Source organism: Nansenia antarctica (assembly GCF_963989245.1).
Source record: "Nansenia antarctica genome assembly, chromosome: 2".
Lineage (NCBI taxonomy): Eukaryota > Metazoa > Chordata > Actinopteri > Argentiniformes > Microstomatidae > Nansenia > Nansenia antarctica.
In genome coordinates this window covers 44,639,159-44,661,303 of record NC_137675.1, presented here as the reverse complement: position 1 = coordinate 44,661,303, position 22,145 = coordinate 44,639,159, and the positions used below count along the sequence as shown (strand labels likewise).

The window sequence follows — 22,145 nt, the reverse complement described above, 5'->3', positions numbered from 1 at the left end:
CACTACTAGCTAGCTACTACTACTACTACTACTACTACTACTACTACTACTACTACTACTACTACTACTACTACTACTACTACTACTACTACTACTACTACTACTACTACTACTACTACTACTACTACTACTACTACTACTACTACTACTACTACTACTACTACTACTACTACTACTACTACTACTACTACTACTACTACTACTACTACTACTACTACTACTACTACTACTACTACTACTACTACTACTACTACTACTACTACTACTACTACTACTACTACTACTACTACTACTACTACTACTACTACTACTACTACTACTACTACTACTACTACTACTACTACTACTACTACTACTACTACTACTACTACTACTACTACTACTACTACTACTACTACTAATAATAATATTAATAATAACAATTTATTATTTGCTTGTTTCTGGCTCTCTTCAGCAGTTTTGGGGGGTAACTTTTTGGGATATTTTTCCATTGTGCTTTTGACTGATGAAGGAATGTAAACCACTACACGTTGTGTCTCCCCACCTCTTTTCTCCCCCCCCCCTCTTCCTCTCTCCCCTCTCCTCCTCTCTCCCCTCCCCCCTCTTCCTCTCCCACCCCCTCTCTTCCTCTCTCCCCCCCCCCCCCCCTCTCAGGTGAGTCTGTCAGTGTGATCAAACACACGGATGCCGTTCCGGACCTCAGAGCCGTCAACCAGGACAAGAAGAACATGCTCTTCTCTGTGAGTGCCTCCGCCCCCGCACCTCCCTGTCCCTTCTTCTCATCCCCACTTTCCACTCCTCCATCCCTCTATCCAGCCCCGACATTTTCATCTTCACCATCTCTCCATCAACTCCAACATCCTCCATCAAGCCCCGCGCTCACTCTCTCCTCTCACCTCTCCTCTCTCTCTCTCTCTCTCTCTCTCTCTCTCTCTCTCTCTCTCCTCTCTCTCTCTCTCTCTCTCTCTCCCTCCCTCCCTCCGTCCAGGGCACCAACATCGCCTCGGGCAAAGCCATCGGCATCGCCGTGGCGACCGGCGTCACCACAGAGATCGGGAAGATCCGCGACCAGATGGCGGCCACCGAGCAGGAGAAGACGCCCCTGCAAGCCAAACTGGACGAGTTCGGAGAGCAGCTGTCCAAGGTAATGACAGACAGACAGACAGACAGGCAGACAGGCAGACAGGTAGACAGGCAGACAGGCAGACAGACAGACAGGCAGGCAGGCAGAGAGACAGACACACAGAAAGACAGACAGACAGACAGACAGGCAGGCAGGCAGATAGACAGACAGACAGGCAGGCAGACAGGAAGACAGACAGGAAGACAGACAGGAAGACAGACAGACGGACAGACAGACAGACAGACAGGCAGGCAGACAGACAGACAGACAGACAGGCAGACAGACAGGCAGGCAGACAGGCAGGCAGGCAGAAAGACAGACTAGAGAGTCAGACAGACAGACAGACAGACAGACAGGCAGACAGACAGACAGACAGGCAGGCAGACAGGCAGGCAGACAGACAAACAGACAGACAGACTAGAGAGTCAGACAGACAGACAGACAGGCAGGCAGACAGTCAGACAGACAATCAGACAGACAGACAGACAGTCAAACAGACAGACAGACAGACAGACAGGCAGGCAGACAGACAGACAGGCAGGCAGACAGTCAGACAGACAGACAATCAGACAGACAGACAGACAGTCAAACAGACAGACGAGACAGTCAGACAGACTAGACAGTCAGACAGACAGACAGACAGACAGACAGACAGCGAGAGAGGCAGACAGACAGACAGACAGACAGGAAGACAGACAGACAGACAGACTAGAGAGTCAGACAGACTAGAGAGTCAGACAGACAGACAGACAGACAGACAGGCAGACAGACAGGTAGGCAGGCAGACTAGAGAGTCAGACAGACAGATAGGCAGACAGACAGACAGACAGACAGGCAGGCAGACACGCAGACAGGCAGACAGACTAGAGAGTTAGACAGACAGACAGGCAGACAGACAGACAGACAGACAGGCAGGCAGGCAGGCAGACAGACAGACAAACAGACAGACAGTCTCGAGAGTCAGACATACACAGACAGACAGACAGGCAGGCAGGCAGACAGACAAACAGACAGACTGACTAGAGAGTCAGACAGACAGACAGACAGGCAGGCAGACAGACTAGAGAGTCAGACAGACAGACAGACAGAGTAGACAGTCAGACAGACAGACAGACAGACTAGAGAGTCAGACAGTCAGACAGACTAGAGAGTCAGACAGTCAGACAGACAGTCAGACAGACAGACAGACTAGAGAGTCAGACAGTCAGACAGACTAGAGAGTCAGACAGTCAGACAGACAGACAGGCAGGCAGACAGACTAGAGAGTCAGACAGACAGACAGACAGACAGACAGAGTAGACAGTCAGACAGACAGACAGACAGACTAGAGAGTCAGACAGTCAGACAGACTAGAGAGTCAGACAGTCAGACAGACAGTCAGACAGACAGTCAGACAGACAGACTAGACAGTCAGACAGTCAGACAGACAGTCAGACAGACAGTCAGACAGACAGTCAGACAGACAGACTAGACAGTCAGACAGACAGACAGACTAGAGAGTCAGACAGACAGACAGACTAGAGAGTCAGACAGACAGACTAGAGAGTCAGACAGACAGACAGACAGACGACAGACAGACAGAGAGACAGACAGGCAGACAGACAGACTAGACAGTCAGACAGACAGCCCGTCAGACAGACAGACAGACTAGAGAGTCAGACAGACAGACAGACAGACAGATGTTGTTGTTCTGAGAGCTCCTCTCCTCTCTGTGGTCCAGGTCAGACAGACAGACAGACAGAGAGACAGACAGCTCCTCTCCTCCCTGCCTCCAGGTTATCTCTCTCATCTGCGTGGCTGTGTGGATGATCAACATCGGACACTTCAACGACCCAGTCCACGGGGGCTCCTGGATCCGCGGGGCCGTGTACTACTTCAAGATCGCCGTGGCTCTGGCCGTGGCCGCCATCCCCGAGGGTAACCACGGCGACCCACACACCGCCATAACAAGCCTCGCTAACACTCCATTCTGGTTTTTGTTGCAGATATGCCCCATTACGTTATACGGACGGCTAGACAGCTAGCCAACATGACACACAGTCACAGCGTGTCTGGATGACAAGCCAGTTGGTTCTCAATTAACAGAAGAACGAACCGTTCTTACAAAGATACTTCTACACCTAGCCTTAACACCAGAACAGCCGTGCCTTTTTTACCTACTATAAGAGCCGCCTCGGGGGTCAAATGACCATAGTCTTTACAATGGGAAGCTGCTATTTACACACAACGACCACTAGTTGGTTGCCTTGTAAATTAGCCTGCCTCCTACACAGAAAAACTGTAAAATAGCTTTATCCTAGCTTATCCTGATGTGATTTTGAAAATGTAAAGATACTGGGTGGTAGAACGCACATATCTAGGAAAAGTCATGAAAGGAGGGTCCTGGAATTTTATCGAGTGGAAAGATATAAAAAAAATGGTTACTCACAGGCTCAAATGACCCCACCCATGGCTGTTCTAGTGTTAAAGCCACAGTGAGGTCATTGAGAAAAACAGTGAAACATCAGGGCTGCCATATTGTTTATAAAGCTGCTTGTTTCGAAAGCTCTCACTGGCACAGCACCAGAATATTTTAAAGACCTTTTGCTAGCATATCAGCCCAATAGAGCTCTCAGGTCTTCTGACGCTGGTGTTCTCTGTGTACCACATGTACAAAAGAAGAGATTTGGTGAGGAGGCTGCATTCTCATTTTAGGCACCCAGATTGTGGAATGCACTGCCAATTTACATGAGGGATGCAACCTCAGCAAATATGTTCAAGTCAAGACTAAAAACCCATCTTTTTAATATTGCCTTTAAATGACTAAATAATTAAATTAAAGATTATATAATGATTGCTGCAATGTTTGCAGGAAAAGCGCTATACAAATAAAGTTATTCTTATTCTTATTATTCTTATTATATTTATTATTATATAAAGCTGAGCGACAGGGATGGACACACGTGACCACTATCAAATGTCCAGACAGAACTCTGGATTCTACCACCGCCAGTCTGACATCAACAAGGGAACTTTAAATATCATATGCTTTGCAGCTATACTGTATAGTGTTTGTTTACATTCCTGTTGTAAAACAGCCTTATATGTTGAGTGATGATGGGGTAATTAAGCTAATGAGGCATCCATAAGTCTTTTTTATCAACAATAGATAGGTATATGGTATATAATAAATAGGTATATCTGTATATCACACATTTGTTTTATTCAAAAACAGCTTCACTACCTGCTAGAGCAGGATGAGTCAGGGTCCAGTAGAGCTCTGTGGTCGGTAGAGCATGGCGCTAACAACGCTTAGGTTGCGGGTTCGATTCCTGCTGGGACCATATATACTGACAAACAACAAAAGTATGCACCCACTGCTATGTATGTCGCTTTGGATAAAAGTGTCAGCTAAATGGCATGTATATGTGACACGTTCAAGTATTTTGTTGTTATTTTGTTATTATATGTGAGTACATTTCCGTCAACTAACACAGCTTGTTTTATGAGCCTGCTAACAATGTAAAGTAGTGTTATAGTTAACTAGGTAGCAGTGGGGATTACTCACCCACTATTCCGGCTCGACTGTTGTGACGTGATTTCTCAACGACGTTAAAGCGTAGTTCCGTGTTTCAAAAGAAAAGTCTGAAACATTCTGATTGGTTGCCGACATGTGGACAGAAACACCACAGCGTCACATGACGTCTACCCTTTCCACGACTGCCCCTGTCTTGGCGTTTCGTCCAGTTTTGCTATTGAGCTCTGTGTGCTACATGTACTTAAAAAATATATACTGTATCTACGTATACAATTGTATTACCCCCCCCCCCCCCCCCCCTCCCTCCTCCCCCCCTCCCTCTCTCTCAGGCCTGCCCGCTGTCATCACCACCTGCCTGGCCCTGGGGACCCGCCGCATGGCCAAGAAGAACGCCATCGTCAGGAGCCTGCCCTCCGTGGAGACTCTGGGCTGCACCTCCGTCATCTGCTCAGACAAGACCGGAACCCTCACCACCAACCAGATGTGTGTGACCAAGGTGGGTCCTCACACACACACACACACACACACACACACACACACACACACACACACACACACACACACACCCTCACCACCAACCAGATGTGTGTGACCAAGGTGGGTCCTCACACACACACACACACACACACACACACACACACACACACACACACACACACACACACCCTCCCCACCAACCAGATGTGTTGTTGTGTTGTTATAGATGTTCATCATAGACAAGGTGGACGGTGACAACGTGTCCCTGGGGCAGTTTGACATCTCTGGCTCCAAGTACACACCTGAGGGAGAAGTGTGAGTACAGCCTGGCAACACACACACACACACACACACACTTAGACAGACACACACACAAACACACACACACACACACACACACACACACACACACTCACACTCACACTCACACTCACACTCACACACACTCACACACATGTACACTCACACAAACACACACACTCACACAAACACAAACACACACACACACACACACACACAAGTACACTCACACAGACACACAGACACATTGACGTGTGGTTGTCTCTGCCAGGACCATGAACGGAGCTCTGGTGAAGTGTGGCCAGTATGACGGCCTGGTGGAGATCGCCACCATCTGTGCCCTGTGCAACGACTCTTCTCTGGACTACAACGAGGTGAGGAGGGTCCCCAGGGTCACCAGGGTTACCAGGGTCAGCAGGGTCACCTGAATGCTCCAATCAGGAAAGGCTTACAATTGACCTATCGCTAAACCACGGCCCAAAATAGAAATTGTCCAATCATATCACAGCAAAAGTCACTACAGGCAGAAAACTCGGACAAACTCGCTAATATCTGATGGTGAAAAGCTTCTAGACAAAATATTCTTGTCATCTTTAAAAAAACATGTCTATTACTTGCTGTGGTAAATCAGAAATCAGAAATGTACCAACTCCCGCCATTGTAAGTCATTGAATGACATTCAGTCACGGTCGGTCAGTCAGTCACTGTCAGTGAAGCGTTTTTTGTTTGTCCGAGTTTTCAAAGGGGGCGTGGCTTAGCGATAGGTCCATTGGTCACTAAGTCGCAGATCTACTGTATATTGGTATAGAACATTGGTACCGTATAGGCATATATACAGTTGAAGTCGGACGTTTACATACACCGTAGCCAAATACATTTAAATTCAAGTTTTTCACAATTCTTGACATTTAATCCTAGTCAACATTCCTGTCTGATGTCAGGTAGGGTCACTACTTTATTTTAAGAATGTGAAATGTCAGAATAATAGTTGAGAGAATGATTTATTTCAGCTTTTATTTCTCATCACATTCCTCATGGGTCAGAAGTTTACATACACTTAGTTAGTATTTGCTAGCATTGCCTTTAAATTGTTTAACTTGGGTCAAACATTTCGGGTAGCCTTCCACAAGCTTCAACAATAAGTGGGTGGCATTTTGGGCCATTCCTCCTGACAGAACTGGTGTGACTGAGTCAGGTTTGTAAGCCTCCTTGCTCACACACAATTTTTCAGTTCTGCCCACAATTGTTCTATAGGAATGCTTTGTAATGGCCAGCATGGAAGTATGCTTGGGGTCATTGTCCATTTGGAAGACCCATTTGCAACCAACCTTTAACTTCCTGACTGATGTCTTGAGATGTTGCTTCAATATAGCCACATAATTGTCCTTTGATGATGCCATCTATTTTGTGAAGTGCACCAGTAACCTCCTGCAGCAAAGCAATAACAGGCTATAACGCTTTGAACTAGGCTGTAAAATAAAGGGTTACCCATATTATATTTGTATTGCAATGATCCACATACAAACGCAAGATACAACAACAACAGCAACAATAACAACAACAAAACAACAGCAACACAATGAGTGTTTATGTAGCCTGGGGTCATCTCCCACTGAAACACTTCTAGTCAGCTTCAAGATCTAACGCATCTCAGATGTTAAGCCAACAGAGCAGTGCTGATATCTCCATCCTCTCTCTCCCTCCTCTCTCCCTCCTCTCTCTCTCCTCTCTCTCCTCTCTCTCCCTCCTCTCTCTCTCCTCTCTCTCCCTCCTCTTTCTCCCTCCTCTGTCCTTCCTCTCTCTCCCTCCTCTCTGTCCCTCCTCTCTGTCCCTCCTCTCTCTCCTCTCTCTCCCTCCTCTCTCTCCCTCCTCTCTCTCCTTCCTCTCTCTCCCTCCTCTCTCTCCCTCCTCTCTCTCTCCTCTCTCCCTCCTCTTTCTCCCTCCTCTGTCCTTCCTCTCTCTCCCTCCTCTCTCTCCCTCCTCTCTGTCCCTCCTCTCTCTCCTCTCTCTCCCTCCTCTCTCTCCCTCCTCTCTGTCCCTCCTCTCTCTCCCTCCTCTCTCTCCCTCCTCTCTCTCCCCCCTCTGTCCTTCCTCTCTCTCCCTCCTCTCTCTCACTCCTCTCTCTCCCTCCTCTCTGTCCCTCCTCTCTGTCCCTCCTCTCTCTCTCTCCCTCCTCTCCCTCCTCTCTCTCCCTCCTCTGTCCTTCCTCTCTCTCCCTCCTCTCTCTCCCTCCTCTCTGTCCCTCCTCTCTGTCCCTCCTCTCTCTCTCCTCTCTCTCCCTCCTCTCTCTCCCTCCTCTCTGTCCTTCCTCTCTCTCCCTCCTCTCCTCCCTCCTCTCTCTCCTTCCTCTCTCTCCCTCCTCTCTGTTTCTCCTCTCTGTCTCTCCTCTCTCTCCCTCCTCTCTGTCCTTCCTCTCTCTCCCTCCTCTCTCACCCTCCTCTCTCTCCTTCCTCTCTCTCCCTCCTCTCTGTCCTTCCTCTCTCTCCCTCCTCTCTCTCCCTCCTCTCTGTCCTTCCTCTCTCTCCCTCCTCTCTGTCCATCCTCTCTGACCCTCCTCTCTCTCCCTCCTCTCTCTCCCTCCTCTCTGTCTCTTCTCTCTGTCCCTCCTCTCTCTCCCTCCTCTCTGTCCCTCCTCTCTCTCCCTCCTCTCTCTCCCTCCAGTCCAAGGGCATCTATGAGAAGGTGGGCGAGGCCACTGAGACGGCTCTGAGCTGCCTGGTGGAGAAGATGAACGTGTTCAACACAGAGGTCCGCGGCCTGTCCAAGGTGGAGAGGGCCAACTGCTGCTGCTCCGTAAGTGGACTTCAGGGAAATGACTGACACATGTCCACGGAACAAACCACATACAGGAACTCTATGGAATCCCAAAGAACGATGTAGCTAGAAACATGACTAAGTCAGAACATACACGTACATGCTTCTATCGCTAGTCTCGTCTTTCTATGTGGTTTTCGTTACGCGCTCACCTTGAGAGGATCCGTGGAACTTTAGGGAATTTGAAAGAATATGGAGCAAAACTCTTTGGTTTGGTAGATTCCTAGTCTATCAGTCGTGTCTTGGTGACTTTGTTGTAGTTTGTAGTGGGCTAGCCTTGAGAGCTGAGGTCTGAGGGTCAGGGAAATAATACTAATGTTTTATTGCCATGCAATCAACTTCAGTCAGTCATAGTCAACACCCCTGGAGCAATTAAGTGCCTTGCTCAAGGGCACATGCAGCTCCCTCCTGAGGCAGGGATCGAACCAGCGACCTTCCGATTGCTAGCCGGCCTCTCTAACCTCTAGGCTACTGCCAAGTTGTTGACTTAAAGCTTAATATAATAATAATAATTTGTAAAAATCAATATCAATAATAATAATAATAATAATAATAATAATATACACTCACCATGTCGGTGCCATGTCATCATCTGAGTGCTGGAGGATGGAACTACCAGAGAGAAAACACGTAAAGACTATCTCTGGGCATTAGACATGTCATATACAGTATGTGATATATGATATGACAGGATATAAACTGGGCATTAGACATGTCATATACAGTATGTGATATATGATATGGCAGGATATAAAGACTATCTCTGGGCATTAGACATGTCATATACAGTATGTGATATATGATATGACAGGATATAAAGACTATCTCTGGGCATTAGACATGTCATATACAGTATGTGATATATGATATGACAGGATTATAAAGACTGGCATCGCTGAGGAGTCACAAACTCACTCGCTCTCTCCATCTCCCTCCCTCCCTCCCTCCCTCCCTCCCAGGTGATCAAACAGCTCATGAAGAAGGAGTTCACTCTGGAGTTCTCTCGTGACAGGAAGTCCATGTCTGTGTTCTGCTCCCCTGCCAAGGCCTCCAAGGCTCCTGTGGGGAACAAGATGTTTGTCAAGGTGAGCACCACCCCACCACCACACCACCACCACCCCCCTCTCTCCCCCCTCCTCTCCTCTCCTCCTGTCTCCTCCCTCCTCTCTCCCCTCCTCCCTTCTCCGCTCCCCCCCCCATCCTCTCTCCACACACCCTCTGACAACACTTCAATAACCTAAAAACAATCCTGTGAGAGCTACAGTGTACAGTGTAATGTGAACCAAACATTTACTTTCATCTCGACCAAATCAAGAACCACGTTGAAACGTGTCTGTAGAGACCCCCCAAGACAAGGTCTAGTTATCCTGACAAAACACGGTCTCGGGTGGTTCGTACGTGGAGCGTCCCCTGACCCCCCCACTGACCCCCCCTGACCCCGCGTGTTCTGCTCTGCCCCCCCTGCCCAGGGCGCCCCGGAGGGCGTGATCGAGCGCTGCGCCTACGTGCGCGTGGGGACGACCCGCGTGCCCCTGACCGGCCCCGTCAAGGACCGCATCATGACCGTCATCAAGGAGTGGGGCACGGGGCGCGACACCCTGCGCTGCCTGGCCCTGGCCACCCGCGACACCCCCCTCAGGAAGGAGGAGATGAACCTGGAAGACTTCACCAAGTTCGGCGACTACGAGGTGAGTCAAGAAAGAGTGAAGAAGTGCGCAGTGAGCTTATTTTTTTGCGTTTTTGGGGACTTCTTCATTGATACTTAGGCAGGCTTGATAACGAGTGTGGTGTGTTCACTTCAATAAGCTTTATTGGTCTGATAGGTTGTGATGACATGAGCTAAAAACAAGCCCTCTCCCCCCCCCCACCCCGGCCCTCTCTCTGCTCTTCCCCAGACTGACATGACCTTTGTGGGCTGCGTGGGCATGCTGGACCCCCCTCGTAAGGAGGTCGTGGGAGCCATCGAGCTGTGCAAGGCTGCTGGCATCCGTGTCATCATGATCACTGGTACAGTACACCCCCCCCCCCTCTTCCTCTCTCATTCCTGCTCCATCTCTTCCATCTCTCACTCTACCCGTTCCCACATATTTTCCACATCTCTTCCTCTGTCTCTCTATCATCTCCCCTTCAGATGCCTTTTTTCCTTTTTCCCGACAAAACAATTTCCTAACAAATGTTATCCCGGCCCCTCTTCCCTCTCTCCCCTCCAGGGGACAACAAGGGCACGGCCGTGGCCATCTGCCGTCGTATCGGGATCTTCACCGAGGACGAGGACGTGACCGGATGCGCCTTCACCGGCCGCGAGTTCGACGACCTATCCCTCAGCCAGCAGAAGTTAGCCGTCCGCAAGGCCTGCTGCTACGCCCGCGTGGAGCCTTCCCACAAAAGCAAGATCGTAGAGTTCCTCCAGGGCATGGACGAGATCACCGCCATGGTAAGACAGACAGACAAACAGACAGACAGATAGACAGAGAGAGAGAGAGAGACAGACAGAAAGACAGACACACATGCAGACAGGAAGGAAGGAAAACAGACAGACAGACAGACAGACAGACACAGACACACACACTCACACACACACACACACACACACCTTCCTCACTAAACCTAACTCTGTATTTACACTTCCTCTTTCCTAACCCTAACCCACATACCATCTTCCTGTCACTTCATCTTTCCACTCCTCCTCCTCCTCCTCCTCCTCCCCCTCTACATCTCTCTCAACTCCTCCTCCTCCTCCTCCTCTCCATCTCTCAACTCCTCCTCCTCCTCCTCCTCTCTCCTCCCCCTCCACCTCTCCATCCCACACCCCCGCCCCTCCTCTCCATCTCCCCCCCCCCACCTTCTCAATTTCCCCTCTCCCTCTGTCCTGTCAGACTGGTGATGGAGTGAACGACGCCCCCGCCCTGAAGAAGGCTGAGATAGGCATCGCTATGGGCTCTGGCACAGCCGTTGCCAAGTCAGCCTCTGAGATGGTCCTGGCTGACGACAACTTCTCCTCCATCGTGTCGGCCGTGGAGGAGGGCAGGGCCATCTACAACAACATGAAGCAGTTCATCCGCTACCTCATCTCCTCCAACGTAGGAGAGGTCGTCTGGTGAGGGACCGACCGACCGACCGGCATCCTGACCCGATCGGACTTAAACACATCCTTCCCCAAACCCTACCGTCCACCTGACTTAAACACAACCACAAACCCTACCGTCCACCTGACTTAAACACAACCACAAACCCTACCGTCCACCTGACTTAATCACATCGACCACAAAGCCTACCGTCCACCTGACTTAAACACATCGACCACAAACCTTACCGTCCACCTGACTTAAACACATCGACCACAAACCCTACCGTCCACCTGACTTAAACACAACCACAAACCCTACCGTCCACCTGACTTAAACACAACCACAAACCTCCTGTGGCAAAACACACCAAGGCTTTTCAATGATCAAGACCCATGACTGTATGATTTTTAACCATTTAGCAGACGCTTAAAATGAGAGATTAGAGGGACGGTCTCCGTGGAGTAACTTAGGGCTAAGTGCCTTACTCAAGGGCTGATGAGTCGGTTCCCAGGTGAGATTTCAACTCACCACCTTCTTAACACCAGTCCAACTCACCAGCCACTAGGCCACCACTACCCCCAACACCACCACTACATCACGATCGAGTCACAACTGGTGACTCACTCTCTCTCTCTCTCTCTCTCTCTCCCTCCCTCCCCCCTCTCCCTCCCCTCCCCCCTCCCCCCTCCCCCCCCCCCAGTATCTTCCTGACGGCGGCCCTGGGCCTGCCAGAGGCTCTGATCCCCGTCCAGCTGCTGTGGGTGAACCTGGTGACAGACGGCCTCCCGGCCACCGCCCTGGGCTTCAACCCCCCAGACCTGGACATCATGGGCAAGCTGCCCCGCTCCCCCAAGGAGCCCCTCATCTCCGGCTGGCTCTTCTTCAGATACATGGCCATCGGAGGTACTGAAGGAAGGAGGCATATAGGCCTGGTCTTACCCTCTGTGTTGTCCCAAGTCTTTACTACCTTCTCCAGCTCTCTCTCTCTCTCTCTCTCTCTCTCTCTCACTCTCACTCCTGGTCCGTTCCCCCATGCTTAGTCCTCATAACAGGGTACCCCTAACCCTTACAAGGGTACAGTATACAGTATAAACCCGTACTAACATTTACAGGAAATTTGAGTTGTTTTAAATTACTCTTATCCAGTAAGGGGATTGGACTAAAGGTGAAGGACAATTACATTTTGAAGAAAAATAAGCTCTTCGAGGAGGACTACATTTCAAGGGTAGAGTGTGTTTAGCTTTTTGAACCCCACCACCACCACCACCTCCCCTTCTCTACCTAGTACTACCACATTCAGATGGAACAACGTTTCATTGGCATAGTTGTGTAAATATCGTAGAACGTACCAACTACAAACGATGAACAACCCCCAAAAACACCTGCAGCACACTTCTTCTCTCTCCTCCGCTCCGCCTCCAGGCTATGTGGGCGCGGCCACCGTCGCTGCTGCCGCCTGGTGGTTCATCTATGCCGACGACGGCCCCGCCGTATCCTTCTACCAGCTGGTGAGTAACCCTCCCCTGTCTGTGGAAGTGTGAGACACAGGGACACAGCCGACTGCTACCGTCCCCTTCTCTACCCTTACTCCTGAAAGTGCTGGCTGGAACACTCCCTCTCATGGGTAAAAAAGGAACGACCGTGAGACAAAACTCATTCAACGGTTCAGAGAACGGTTGTCTTTTTTGGATTCAGTTCCAGTTTCTGATTCTAAGTTGTTGTTGTTTTTGGGGTCTTTTTCCCTCAGTCCCACTTCATGCAGTGCAGCGAGGACAACGAGGACTTTGCCGGCGTCCACTGCGAGGTGTTTGAGGCCGCTCCCCCCATGACCATGGCCCTGTCTGTGCTGGTTACCATAGAGATGTGCAACGCCCTCAACAGGTCAGACTGACACTCCAGCCCAAGGGGTTTTAGGTTCCTAACCCTGGGCGCAGTTGTTCAAAACGTTTAGTCTGGATCAGAACGATTCTGATTCTTTTTTGCTATCCAGGATCAGATCTATCTGGCTGATTTTTTGTCGTATAAGGGGGAAATCAGCCAACTCGATCTGATCCTGGATCAGAGAAAAGAATCAGGATCATTCTGATCCAGATTAAACATTTTGAACAACTGGGCCCTGGATAATAATAAGAGGATTTTTGGAGTTGGATTCATGCTAGGAGTACAACATTAGGGGTTTGACATTGCTCCAACTTTAGGGGGGGTTTCCTGAGTATACTGTAGATTAAGCTGAGTGAGTCCTGGACTAAATAACACTTCACATAAGGCTTAACCTATGTCTAGGAAACCGGTCTAAGAGTACTTGATAAATCTCGGCGCGTGCGTTGGGATTTCTTTTCTAACGAAAAGTGGTGCTTTATAAATAGTTATTATTGTTATAAATCGTACCAAATGAATGTGAAGTTCAACAGGAGAGTTAAGTATTTTGGGTCGAAGCTTTTCATCCTTACACGGTATGTGTTTTGGTTAATAGTAAACGTAAATAAATATGTGTGAATCTTTTGCCACATTAAAGTGAGTTCTTAAACAGATATTAAAGGTCAAGAGTGTGGTGAACCTAACCTCAGACTAGGCTATAACATTAGAGCTGTAGTGTGATGTTAACCTCAGAGGGATTGGGGGAAAACCATGAGTGTGTGTACACAACATGTATCCCTCTCTCACCACGTCATCTCAGACTCCCCACACGCTTTATCACACCCCTCGGCACGCACCAATGTACATGTGTGTCCACACCCTCCCATGCACATCCACTCTTTCACACACACACACACACACACACACACACACACACACACTCAAAGACATACAAACGTATACATGTTCAGCGTGCATTAACGCCCCACTCCGCCTCCCCATCGCCCCCCCTCCCCCACCCCCCCAGCTTGTCTGAGAACCAGTCCCTGGTACGCATGCCTCCCTGGAGCAACGGCTGGCTGGTGGGAGCCATGACCCTCTCCATGTCCCTCCACTTCATGATCATCTACGTCGACCCCCTGCCCGTGAGTCTGCCCTCCTGCACCACATCCCCCCCCCCCCCCTCCTCAGACTCCTGGCTCCAGGACCACTTTAAAGGCCTTACCTGCTTCTCTTGTCTTTCTATACCTCTCTTATTTATCTCCCCCCTCTCTCGCTTGCTGCTACCCCCCCCCCCCCCCCCAACCAACCCATGTTGCTATTCAGTTGTATTTTTGTTACTGTGGCGAACGCCTGTGACCCGAAGGTGTCCGTCTCCTCTCCTGTGTTGCAGATGATCTTCAAGTTGACTCACCTGAACGTGGAGAAATGGTTGGTGGTGCTGAAGCTGTCCTTCCCCGTCATCCTCATCGACGAGGTCCTTAAGTTTGTGGCCCGCAACTACTTGGAGCGTAAGTGCGCCCATACACAAACACACACACACACACACACACACACACACACACTGAATCACAAGTAACGCAAAGTATTCAAATGTATTCCACCCATTCAAAATCCCAATCAGATATCAATTTGCCAATCTATGCAGCAGTTGTTAAACTCTAAGCCTCTTACTGCGTGTGAAGTCCAGTAATATCTACGGCCCTCCAAACAAAGCAGCTTCTATAGCTAACCAGGACTTAACGATTTCAATGATTTGCAATCTAATTGTGAAGCCTGTAATATACCTATTAATGCTGATTGATTCATCTGATTTCTCTTAATTCATCTGATTTCTCTGCATAATCCCTCTCTCCACTTCTCCTATCCCTGCCACTGTCTTGCCTATCCCCCCCCCCTCCCCTTTCATCCTCCCTTTCTCTCTCTCCCCTCTTCTTTTGCCTTGGTGCCTCTGATCCCATTCACCACTTCTCCTCTGATCCCTCCATCTTTCTTCCTCCCTTCCTCCTCCTCCCTTCCTTACTCTTTATTAGGTACATCTTAAACCTGCTCCTTTCCTCCATATTGCCATAACAAACCAAGGTATCCCCACAACTCTCGCTGTGTGTTCACTGTTGTGTACCTGTTTGTGAGTGAGTGTGTGTGTGTGTGTGTGTGAGAGAGAGAGAGAGTGAGTGAGTGAGTGTGAGAGAGAGAGAGTATGTTTCATGTACAGTGTGTATGTCAGACAGATGTATCGTTTCTCTCTTCTCTCCATCTCGCTCCGGCAAACAAACCCACGTCGGGCAGCACAAAAGCATTCAGCGAGCCCACCCGCTCATTGGTGAATAAGTGCTCTCCGCCTCTTTTTCCTCCTGAAACTTCACTGAAGGGAAAAATACAGAAAGAGCGCCGCTTATCAACTAACCTTTGTTCAGCACAGCCCCGTTTTCGGGGCCAGAGGCAAATCGGAGCGTGTTCTAAAACGTGTGCGAGATCGGTGTGTGTGATGACATAACTGTTGTTGTTGTCGTTGTCTTCGTCTTTCTCTCACTGATATGGAGTTATATCAGACTTGGGGAACCTCCCTGTGTCACTGTTTTATTCATGTTTTGGGATTCGTCACGATGGTTATGTTTTGTAAAGAGCTCGTGTCCAGATGTGTGTCAATGCTGGATTCGTAAATGACTTGACTGACAGGCCCGGATTAACCCCCTAGGGTGACCAGACTTGATGTGTGCCCCCCCCCCCCCCAAACCCATAGATTTACAAGAGCATATAACTACAGTACAGGCTCATCACAGTTGGGCCTAATGCCGTGGTATAGCCTTTACACTGATGCTCAAATCTGAATGCAACTCACATCACAATGCAACACGACTTTCTAAATATAGGCTAATTATTTCCATCATAAATGGCCTGAGACTACATGCTAAACCATAACAAAGGGGGGTAATGCACATACTGCATACCCAGCCATCACCTTGTCTTGAGATGTCTTAAGATGTCTTAATTAACCAAAATGTGTCTGTCAAGATGTCTTAAGACGTCTCGAGACAAGGTGATGGCTGGGTATGTGTATACTACAATAAAACAAGCTCAATACCAACCAAGTCCAATAACGACTGTTGCAGGCATATACAGTAAGAATAAGAACATATTTTCTGTCAGCATTAATGAAGCGTACTACAGGTATTATGGAAATAAACAGCGCCTCTCTCTTTGCCGCTCTGCTCACCTTTGTGATGCTGTATCAGACATAGGCTATAGCCCTGTGCATCACACAGCCTGCCCAAATCAGCCACAGCCTCATATTAGCCCCAAATAATCATAAGTAAGCCTTACCTTTAGCAGAACTTCTTTTTTCTTGATTTTACGCAGGCAAAGTCGTTTACTAAATCCTCAAAGTCCATCTCTTTGACCAACTCGGATTCAATTGCCAGCAGGGAATCTTATTATTATCAGGCCTCTCTTATTGCACTATAGTTCTCTCTCAACGCTTTGGTAGAGTCAGTCCTACTACTCCATCTAGTACTGGACAGTGGTTTTAGAGTCCTGCTGATGTTCACATCCTTATTTTTAAATATCCGGCTCCATCGGTGGGGGGATGCTGCACAAAACGCATACAATGACTGAAGTAGGTCAAAAAAAATCTCTCGCATCCTTACAGCTATTAATGCTGTTTACACCGACAACATTAAGGGAATGTCCAGCACAGGGCACGTAATGAATCAGGGGGTTTGCTTTTTTAAGATGCGCCTGGAGGCCGTTATATTTACCCGACATGTTACTGGCGTTGTCGTAACTTTGTCCCCGGCAATTCGACAAGTCTAACCCCAGGTCATGACATGAACCATTCTTACTCCACATTCAGCTAGACTTGCTCCAGTGTGGCTGTGAATGGGCTCGCTCCCTCGCTCGCTCTGCTGCACCCCCCCCCCCCCCCCCCCCCCCCCCCCCCCCACACACACACTGTTAACTTCGGTGCTAATTTTAGGCCTAGGTGAAATAAAATGAAAAATCCCAATTGTTGGGACATTTTTAAGAGTGGCCGTATGTCTAGAGTCTTTGCCTTGCTTAATTCTGCGCTTGGCAGAGCCACTCAGTTGTCGCCTGTACATTTTGATTTCTTCGTTGATAGTTTGGCGGCACTGCATCATCGCGCACTTGTCTGTGACTGGGGGGGGGGGGGGGGGGGGGGGGGGGGCACTTACACCGAACTCGCAATTATTTCTCTTTTTATACATGATAGCCTAAATATAACCGTTAGTTTTGTACCTGTGTGGATGTCTTCCAGTAAATATAGCCTATATTTAAAAAATGTGCGCAAAATATTTTAAAGGTCTCTTCATTGTCCGAATAATTTGGTGCCCCCCCATTGTCTGGTGCCTCAGGGCGTTCACCCGATGCAATATATGGATAATCCGGGCTTGACTGGAGTGTGTGCACGTGATCGTGTGCATCAGGTTTCATAGATCTGTACTTGCACTGCTATGAGCCCTGTAGCCTAATGAACGCGTCTCTTTATGTGGTTTGAATGTCATCATTAGTCATCGCATTCCTAGATAATTCATTTAGTATGAATATTAACATTGAACTATTACATTAGCAACATGAAGTGAATAACTTTTTCCTGACAGAATGTTGGTATCAACATGTGTTCAATAACCTCAGGAGAAAAATAGCAGTAAAACAATGCTACTGTATACTAGCTACTGTATCCTAGCCCTAACCTCCTACTGTATACTAGCTACGGTATACTACTAGCTACTGTATACTAGCTATGGTATACTACTAGCTACGGTATACTACTAGCTACGGTATACTACTAGCTACGGTATACTACTAGCTACGGTATACTACTAGCTACGGTATGCTATTACATAGCTGCCAAGTCTCACGCAATCGCCGTGAGACTCACGCATTTCAACCAGTTCTCACGCTCTCACGCCGCATCTCTATTTCTCACGGCGAGAAATAACAATTGTTTTACGGCACTTTTATTTTTGAAATTCCTTGAAAGAAAGCTACCAGACATGAGTTTCGTGGCATCTTTCTGCACGCGCGTTAACTTGAGTCTGCAATCGAAGCGGCAGGCGAGCGCTGATGGAAGAACCTGTGTTCACGCGAGCTGCAAGAACGTAGCAAGCAGTGGTTGCCAGATTGGGCTACTTTTGGTCACACTGGACCTGGCAACCACTGCTTGCTACGTTCTTGCAGCTCGCGTGAACACAGGTTCTTCCATCAGCGCTCGCCTGCCACTTCGATTGCAGACTCAAGTTAACGCGCGTGCAGAAAGATGCCACGGCAGCTTTTAGACCGGTTGGGCTGGACATTGTCAATTCCGTCTGGCAACCGTGGTAGCAAATTATGTGCATACATTACAACATCGTATCTGGTAGCCTACTGGACTGGGTTGCACCAATTTGGCGTAAGTCATTATAAATGCAGGCATTTAGTAGTTACTAAACCCCTAGTTGTTACTAGCAAGTTTCAAAATAGTTGTTTACTAATTTCGGTTGCACCACGCCAATCTTTTGTCAATCTTAGCTAGTAAATACTCAGGTTTTTTTGGTAACTGTTTTTTGTTTCTCTACTGTAACATAACCAGGTACATTAATAATAATAATAATTAATAATAATTACAATTTACAATACAAATACAACAATTGGGGGTCCCTCAAAAAAAATGTGGGCGCGCTGCGCTCGCACAAGATCAACCACCAAAGCCCTCATTCTGACCCAGGAAAAACCCTGGTATGTACTGTATAACATGATAGCCATCTCTGAGCAATGCACTGTATATAAGATGATGACTAAGGGTCTTTCTGCTGCTGACAAAGGGGCTGAGTCCTGTTGGGGCCCATTTTTCTTTTAGAGTCTGTAGGCTACTGTATTTGTTTATTAAGATTTCATAAATATGATATATTGTCTGAATTTTTTTCTTGTTTTATAAAATGTTAATTCTTTTCATTTCTTGTGCTGGTTTATTATGAACAACATGTAAAATTGCAGGAAACTAGCACAAATAATTGGGTGGGAGAGAGGGGCCGCCGCTGCCAAAACGTGCACAGTTTTGGGTCACTCCACCGCCAAAAAATCTCACTCCAAACTTTTGGTGAAACTTGGCAGCCCTGCTCCTACTGCTGCCAATGTCCTCAGAATGACAGCCATTTTCTTTCCCATGCAGTAAAAGATGACAACCTAGTGGCCAAGAAGTGGAACTGAGAGAGAGAGACAGAGACAGAGAGAAAGAGGAGAGAACAGGGGATGAAAGAATGAGAAGACCAAGAGAGAGGAACGGTGGAGCGCTTCGACCAAACGACAGCGCAGACAGTCACTAGAAGTGAGCGGAAAAACCCAACAACATGAACATCAAAGAACAGAACTCACATCAAAGCCATGAAAAACAGACAAAACTACCAAAAAAAAACTTACAAAGGAGTATTTTTTTTCTTTCGATGTATGTATTGAAATTAAGTTAATATATAAGTAAAACAGTATATTCAAATGATGATGACTCTATTCTTAAAAAATAAAGATATGTATTAAAGTGAATGGGGTAGTGGTGGTCTAGTGGATAGTGAGTTGGACTTGTGATCGGAAGGTTGTGAGTTCAAATCCCGCCTGAAACCACACCACTACTAGTGTGCCCTTGAGTAAGGCACTTAGCCCTCAGTTACTCCAGGGGGAATGTCCCTGTAATTCGTAATTGTAAGTCGCTTTGGATAAAGGCGTCTGCTAAATGGCAAAATTAAATTAAATTATGAATATGTGAGTGGGTTGTTACATTTTTGGGTTCTCATTTTATTCTCCGCATCTGTCAATCATGTCATTCACAATGCTCCTAAAACAGTTATCCAATCATACACTGTTACACTATGCACACGCACACACACACACACACACACACACACACGCACACACACACGCACGCACACGCACACTTTTATATCATCCCAGTAGCCACTTAGTCTGTAGGCCTAAACACCATCTGACATCCACTCACATTATTGTCTCCAATTGACCACTCATAATCCCACTCATAATCCCACCCATCATTCTCTCTGTGCCGTCCAGAAAACAAGCACTGAAGAAACGTGCAGAGACACTGAGTAGTCTTGTATTAAAGACATAATTAGTACAAAACAACATACAAATATACAGGAATGCCAAATTCACATTTCTTCATTAGGTTTCATATATTTCCCAATTATTCATAAACACAAGTGGTTTAGGTGTAAAACATCTAAGGAGAATCTTTGGCGAGTGTTAGGGATGGGAGGGAAAAGAAAGGTGAATCTTTGGGGAGTGTTAGGGATGGGAGGGAATAGAAAGGTGAATCTTTGGGGAGTGTTAGGGATGGGAGGGAATAGAAAGGTGAATCTTTGGGGAGTGTTAGGGATGGGAGAGAATAGAAAGGAGAATCTTTGGGGAGTGTTAGGGATGGGAGAGAATAGAAAGGAGAATCTTTGGGGAGTGTTAGGGATGGGAGGGAATAGAAAGGTGAATCTTTGGGGAGTGTTATGGATGGGAGGGAATAGAAAGGTGAATCTTTGGGGAGTGTTAGGGATGGGAGGGAATAGAAAGGTGAATATTAGTGTTCCTGGAGTGAAGAGGACTGGAACATGAGGAAAGTCACCACGACTATCCCCTCTTGACTGATAACAACAACTTTCTGCACAGTGGTAGTTTGTGTGTGTGTGTGTGTGTGTATGTGTGTGTGATGCCATAGTCTTAAATAGTGCAAGAATAGTGGATTTGAGTGGCATACAGTAGATCTGAGAGGTGGAAGAGGGGGGTGTGGTGTGTGTGTGTGTGTGTGTGTGTTTTGGAGGATAATTCATACACGGCTGATTTCAAAAAAAAAAAAAAAACTTTGGCTTGTGATAAATAGTGTCTGCGCTGCCCTAGACGGTTTGGACCCAGCACATCCCAAGTCCCGGTAAAGAACAGTGGCAGCAGGGACAGGCAGGGAGTCGTGACGATCGGTCAGTCTTTCGCCATGGCAACTAACTGTTATACTGCGTCGTGACCGGCTCGTCGGCTCTCTCGTTGGTCGTCTCTCAGAATACTTCCTGTCAAAGCGACTTTCCTGTCACATGGTCCCGTTTGGGCGGCTCTGATAGGCTCACGTGGTGTTGGCTGACGGGTGGCTCCCCGCCTCCCCCAGCCCCTCCTCCAGAACCTCCCTGACCTGGTCCAGAGTCTCCGCCTGGCGGATCAACTCCAACTTCACCTACGAGAGAGAGAGAGAGAGAGAGAGAGAGAGAGAGAGAGAGAGAGAGAGAGAGAGAGAGAGAGAGAGAGAGAGAGAGAGAGAGAGAGAGACAGAGAGAGAGAGAGAGACAGAGAGAGAGAGAGAGAGACAATTTGTCCTGTAACTTTTGGTGTATTGAAATAGGAGGACAATTCTAAAGGGTGACACCAACCACATACACAAATAGCCTCAAATCAAAGCTGAGAATCTCTACTTCAATCTCCTAGTCATTGTAATATGTTTGAAATTCAAACGTTTGGAGTGTAGAGACAAAAGAAGAGTCCCATTACTTACACAGGGTCCTGTATATGTGGGCAGTATATTGGGCGGCTGTGGCGCAGGAGGTAGAGTCTCTGTCTAATGATCACAAGGTTGGCAGATCAGCGGTTCGAGCCCCGGCTGGCCACATGTCAAAGCGTCCTTGGGCAAGACACTGAACCCCAAAATTGCTCCCAGTGAGCGGGCCAGCGCCTTGCATGGCAGCTTGCCGCCATTGGTGTGTGAATGTGTGTGTGAATGGGTGAATGAGAGGCCGTTGTAAAGCGCTTTGGAGCAGCTTTGGAGCAGCAAAAAAAGGCACTATATCAGTGCAGTCCATTTACCATTTAAAGGCACGCTACTGTATATTAAGTTACACCAACTAGTCCAGACCTAGAGGAGGGAAGGGCTGGATCAGACACTAGGAGAAGAGCGCCCTCTTGTGGAGGATCCTCTCAGCAGTTGGATGAATCGCATGTTTTCAGAAATACA

General features: G+C 47.9%; 2 protein-coding genes across 2 annotated transcripts in view; one reads left to right on the top strand and one right to left on the bottom strand.

The window, feature by feature from the left end:
• The window catches only part of atp2a1 (ATPase sarcoplasmic/endoplasmic reticulum Ca2+ transporting 1), a gene marked incomplete at both ends in the record, with an annotated part of 20,081 nt that extends 718 nt beyond the window's left edge, over window positions 1-19,363 (top strand). The window contains 18 exons of the mRNA XM_080523032.1: window positions 655-740; window positions 989-1,144; window positions 2,899-3,040; window positions 4,970-5,136; window positions 5,344-5,432; window positions 5,689-5,791; window positions 8,079-8,210; window positions 9,191-9,316; window positions 9,701-9,919; window positions 10,127-10,238; window positions 10,442-10,665; window positions 11,108-11,328; window positions 12,000-12,202; window positions 12,722-12,807; window positions 13,047-13,180; window positions 14,184-14,301; window positions 14,550-14,667; window positions 19,326-19,363. Of these exons, the coding sequence (XP_080379158.1) occupies window positions 655-740; window positions 989-1,144; window positions 2,899-3,040; window positions 4,970-5,136; window positions 5,344-5,432; window positions 5,689-5,791; window positions 8,079-8,210; window positions 9,191-9,316; window positions 9,701-9,919; window positions 10,127-10,238; window positions 10,442-10,665; window positions 11,108-11,328; window positions 12,000-12,202; window positions 12,722-12,807; window positions 13,047-13,180; window positions 14,184-14,301; window positions 14,550-14,667; window positions 19,326-19,363 (2,474 nt within the window). The remainder of the gene's footprint in view (window positions 1-654; window positions 741-988; window positions 1,145-2,898; window positions 3,041-4,969; window positions 5,137-5,343; window positions 5,433-5,688; window positions 5,792-8,078; window positions 8,211-9,190; window positions 9,317-9,700; window positions 9,920-10,126; window positions 10,239-10,441; window positions 10,666-11,107; window positions 11,329-11,999; window positions 12,203-12,721; window positions 12,808-13,046; window positions 13,181-14,183; window positions 14,302-14,549; window positions 14,668-19,325) is intronic.
• Window positions 19,364-20,087: 724 nt separating this feature from the next.
• rabep2 (rabaptin, RAB GTPase binding effector protein 2) overlaps window positions 20,088-22,145 on the bottom strand; it is a gene marked incomplete at its 5' end in the record, with an annotated part of 45,467 nt that continues 43,409 nt past the window's right edge. The window contains one exon of the mRNA XM_080523030.1: window positions 20,088-21,374. Within this exon, the coding sequence (XP_080379156.1) occupies window positions 21,267-21,374 (108 nt within the window). The 3' untranslated portion in view covers window positions 20,088-21,266. The remainder of the gene's footprint in view (window positions 21,375-22,145) is intronic.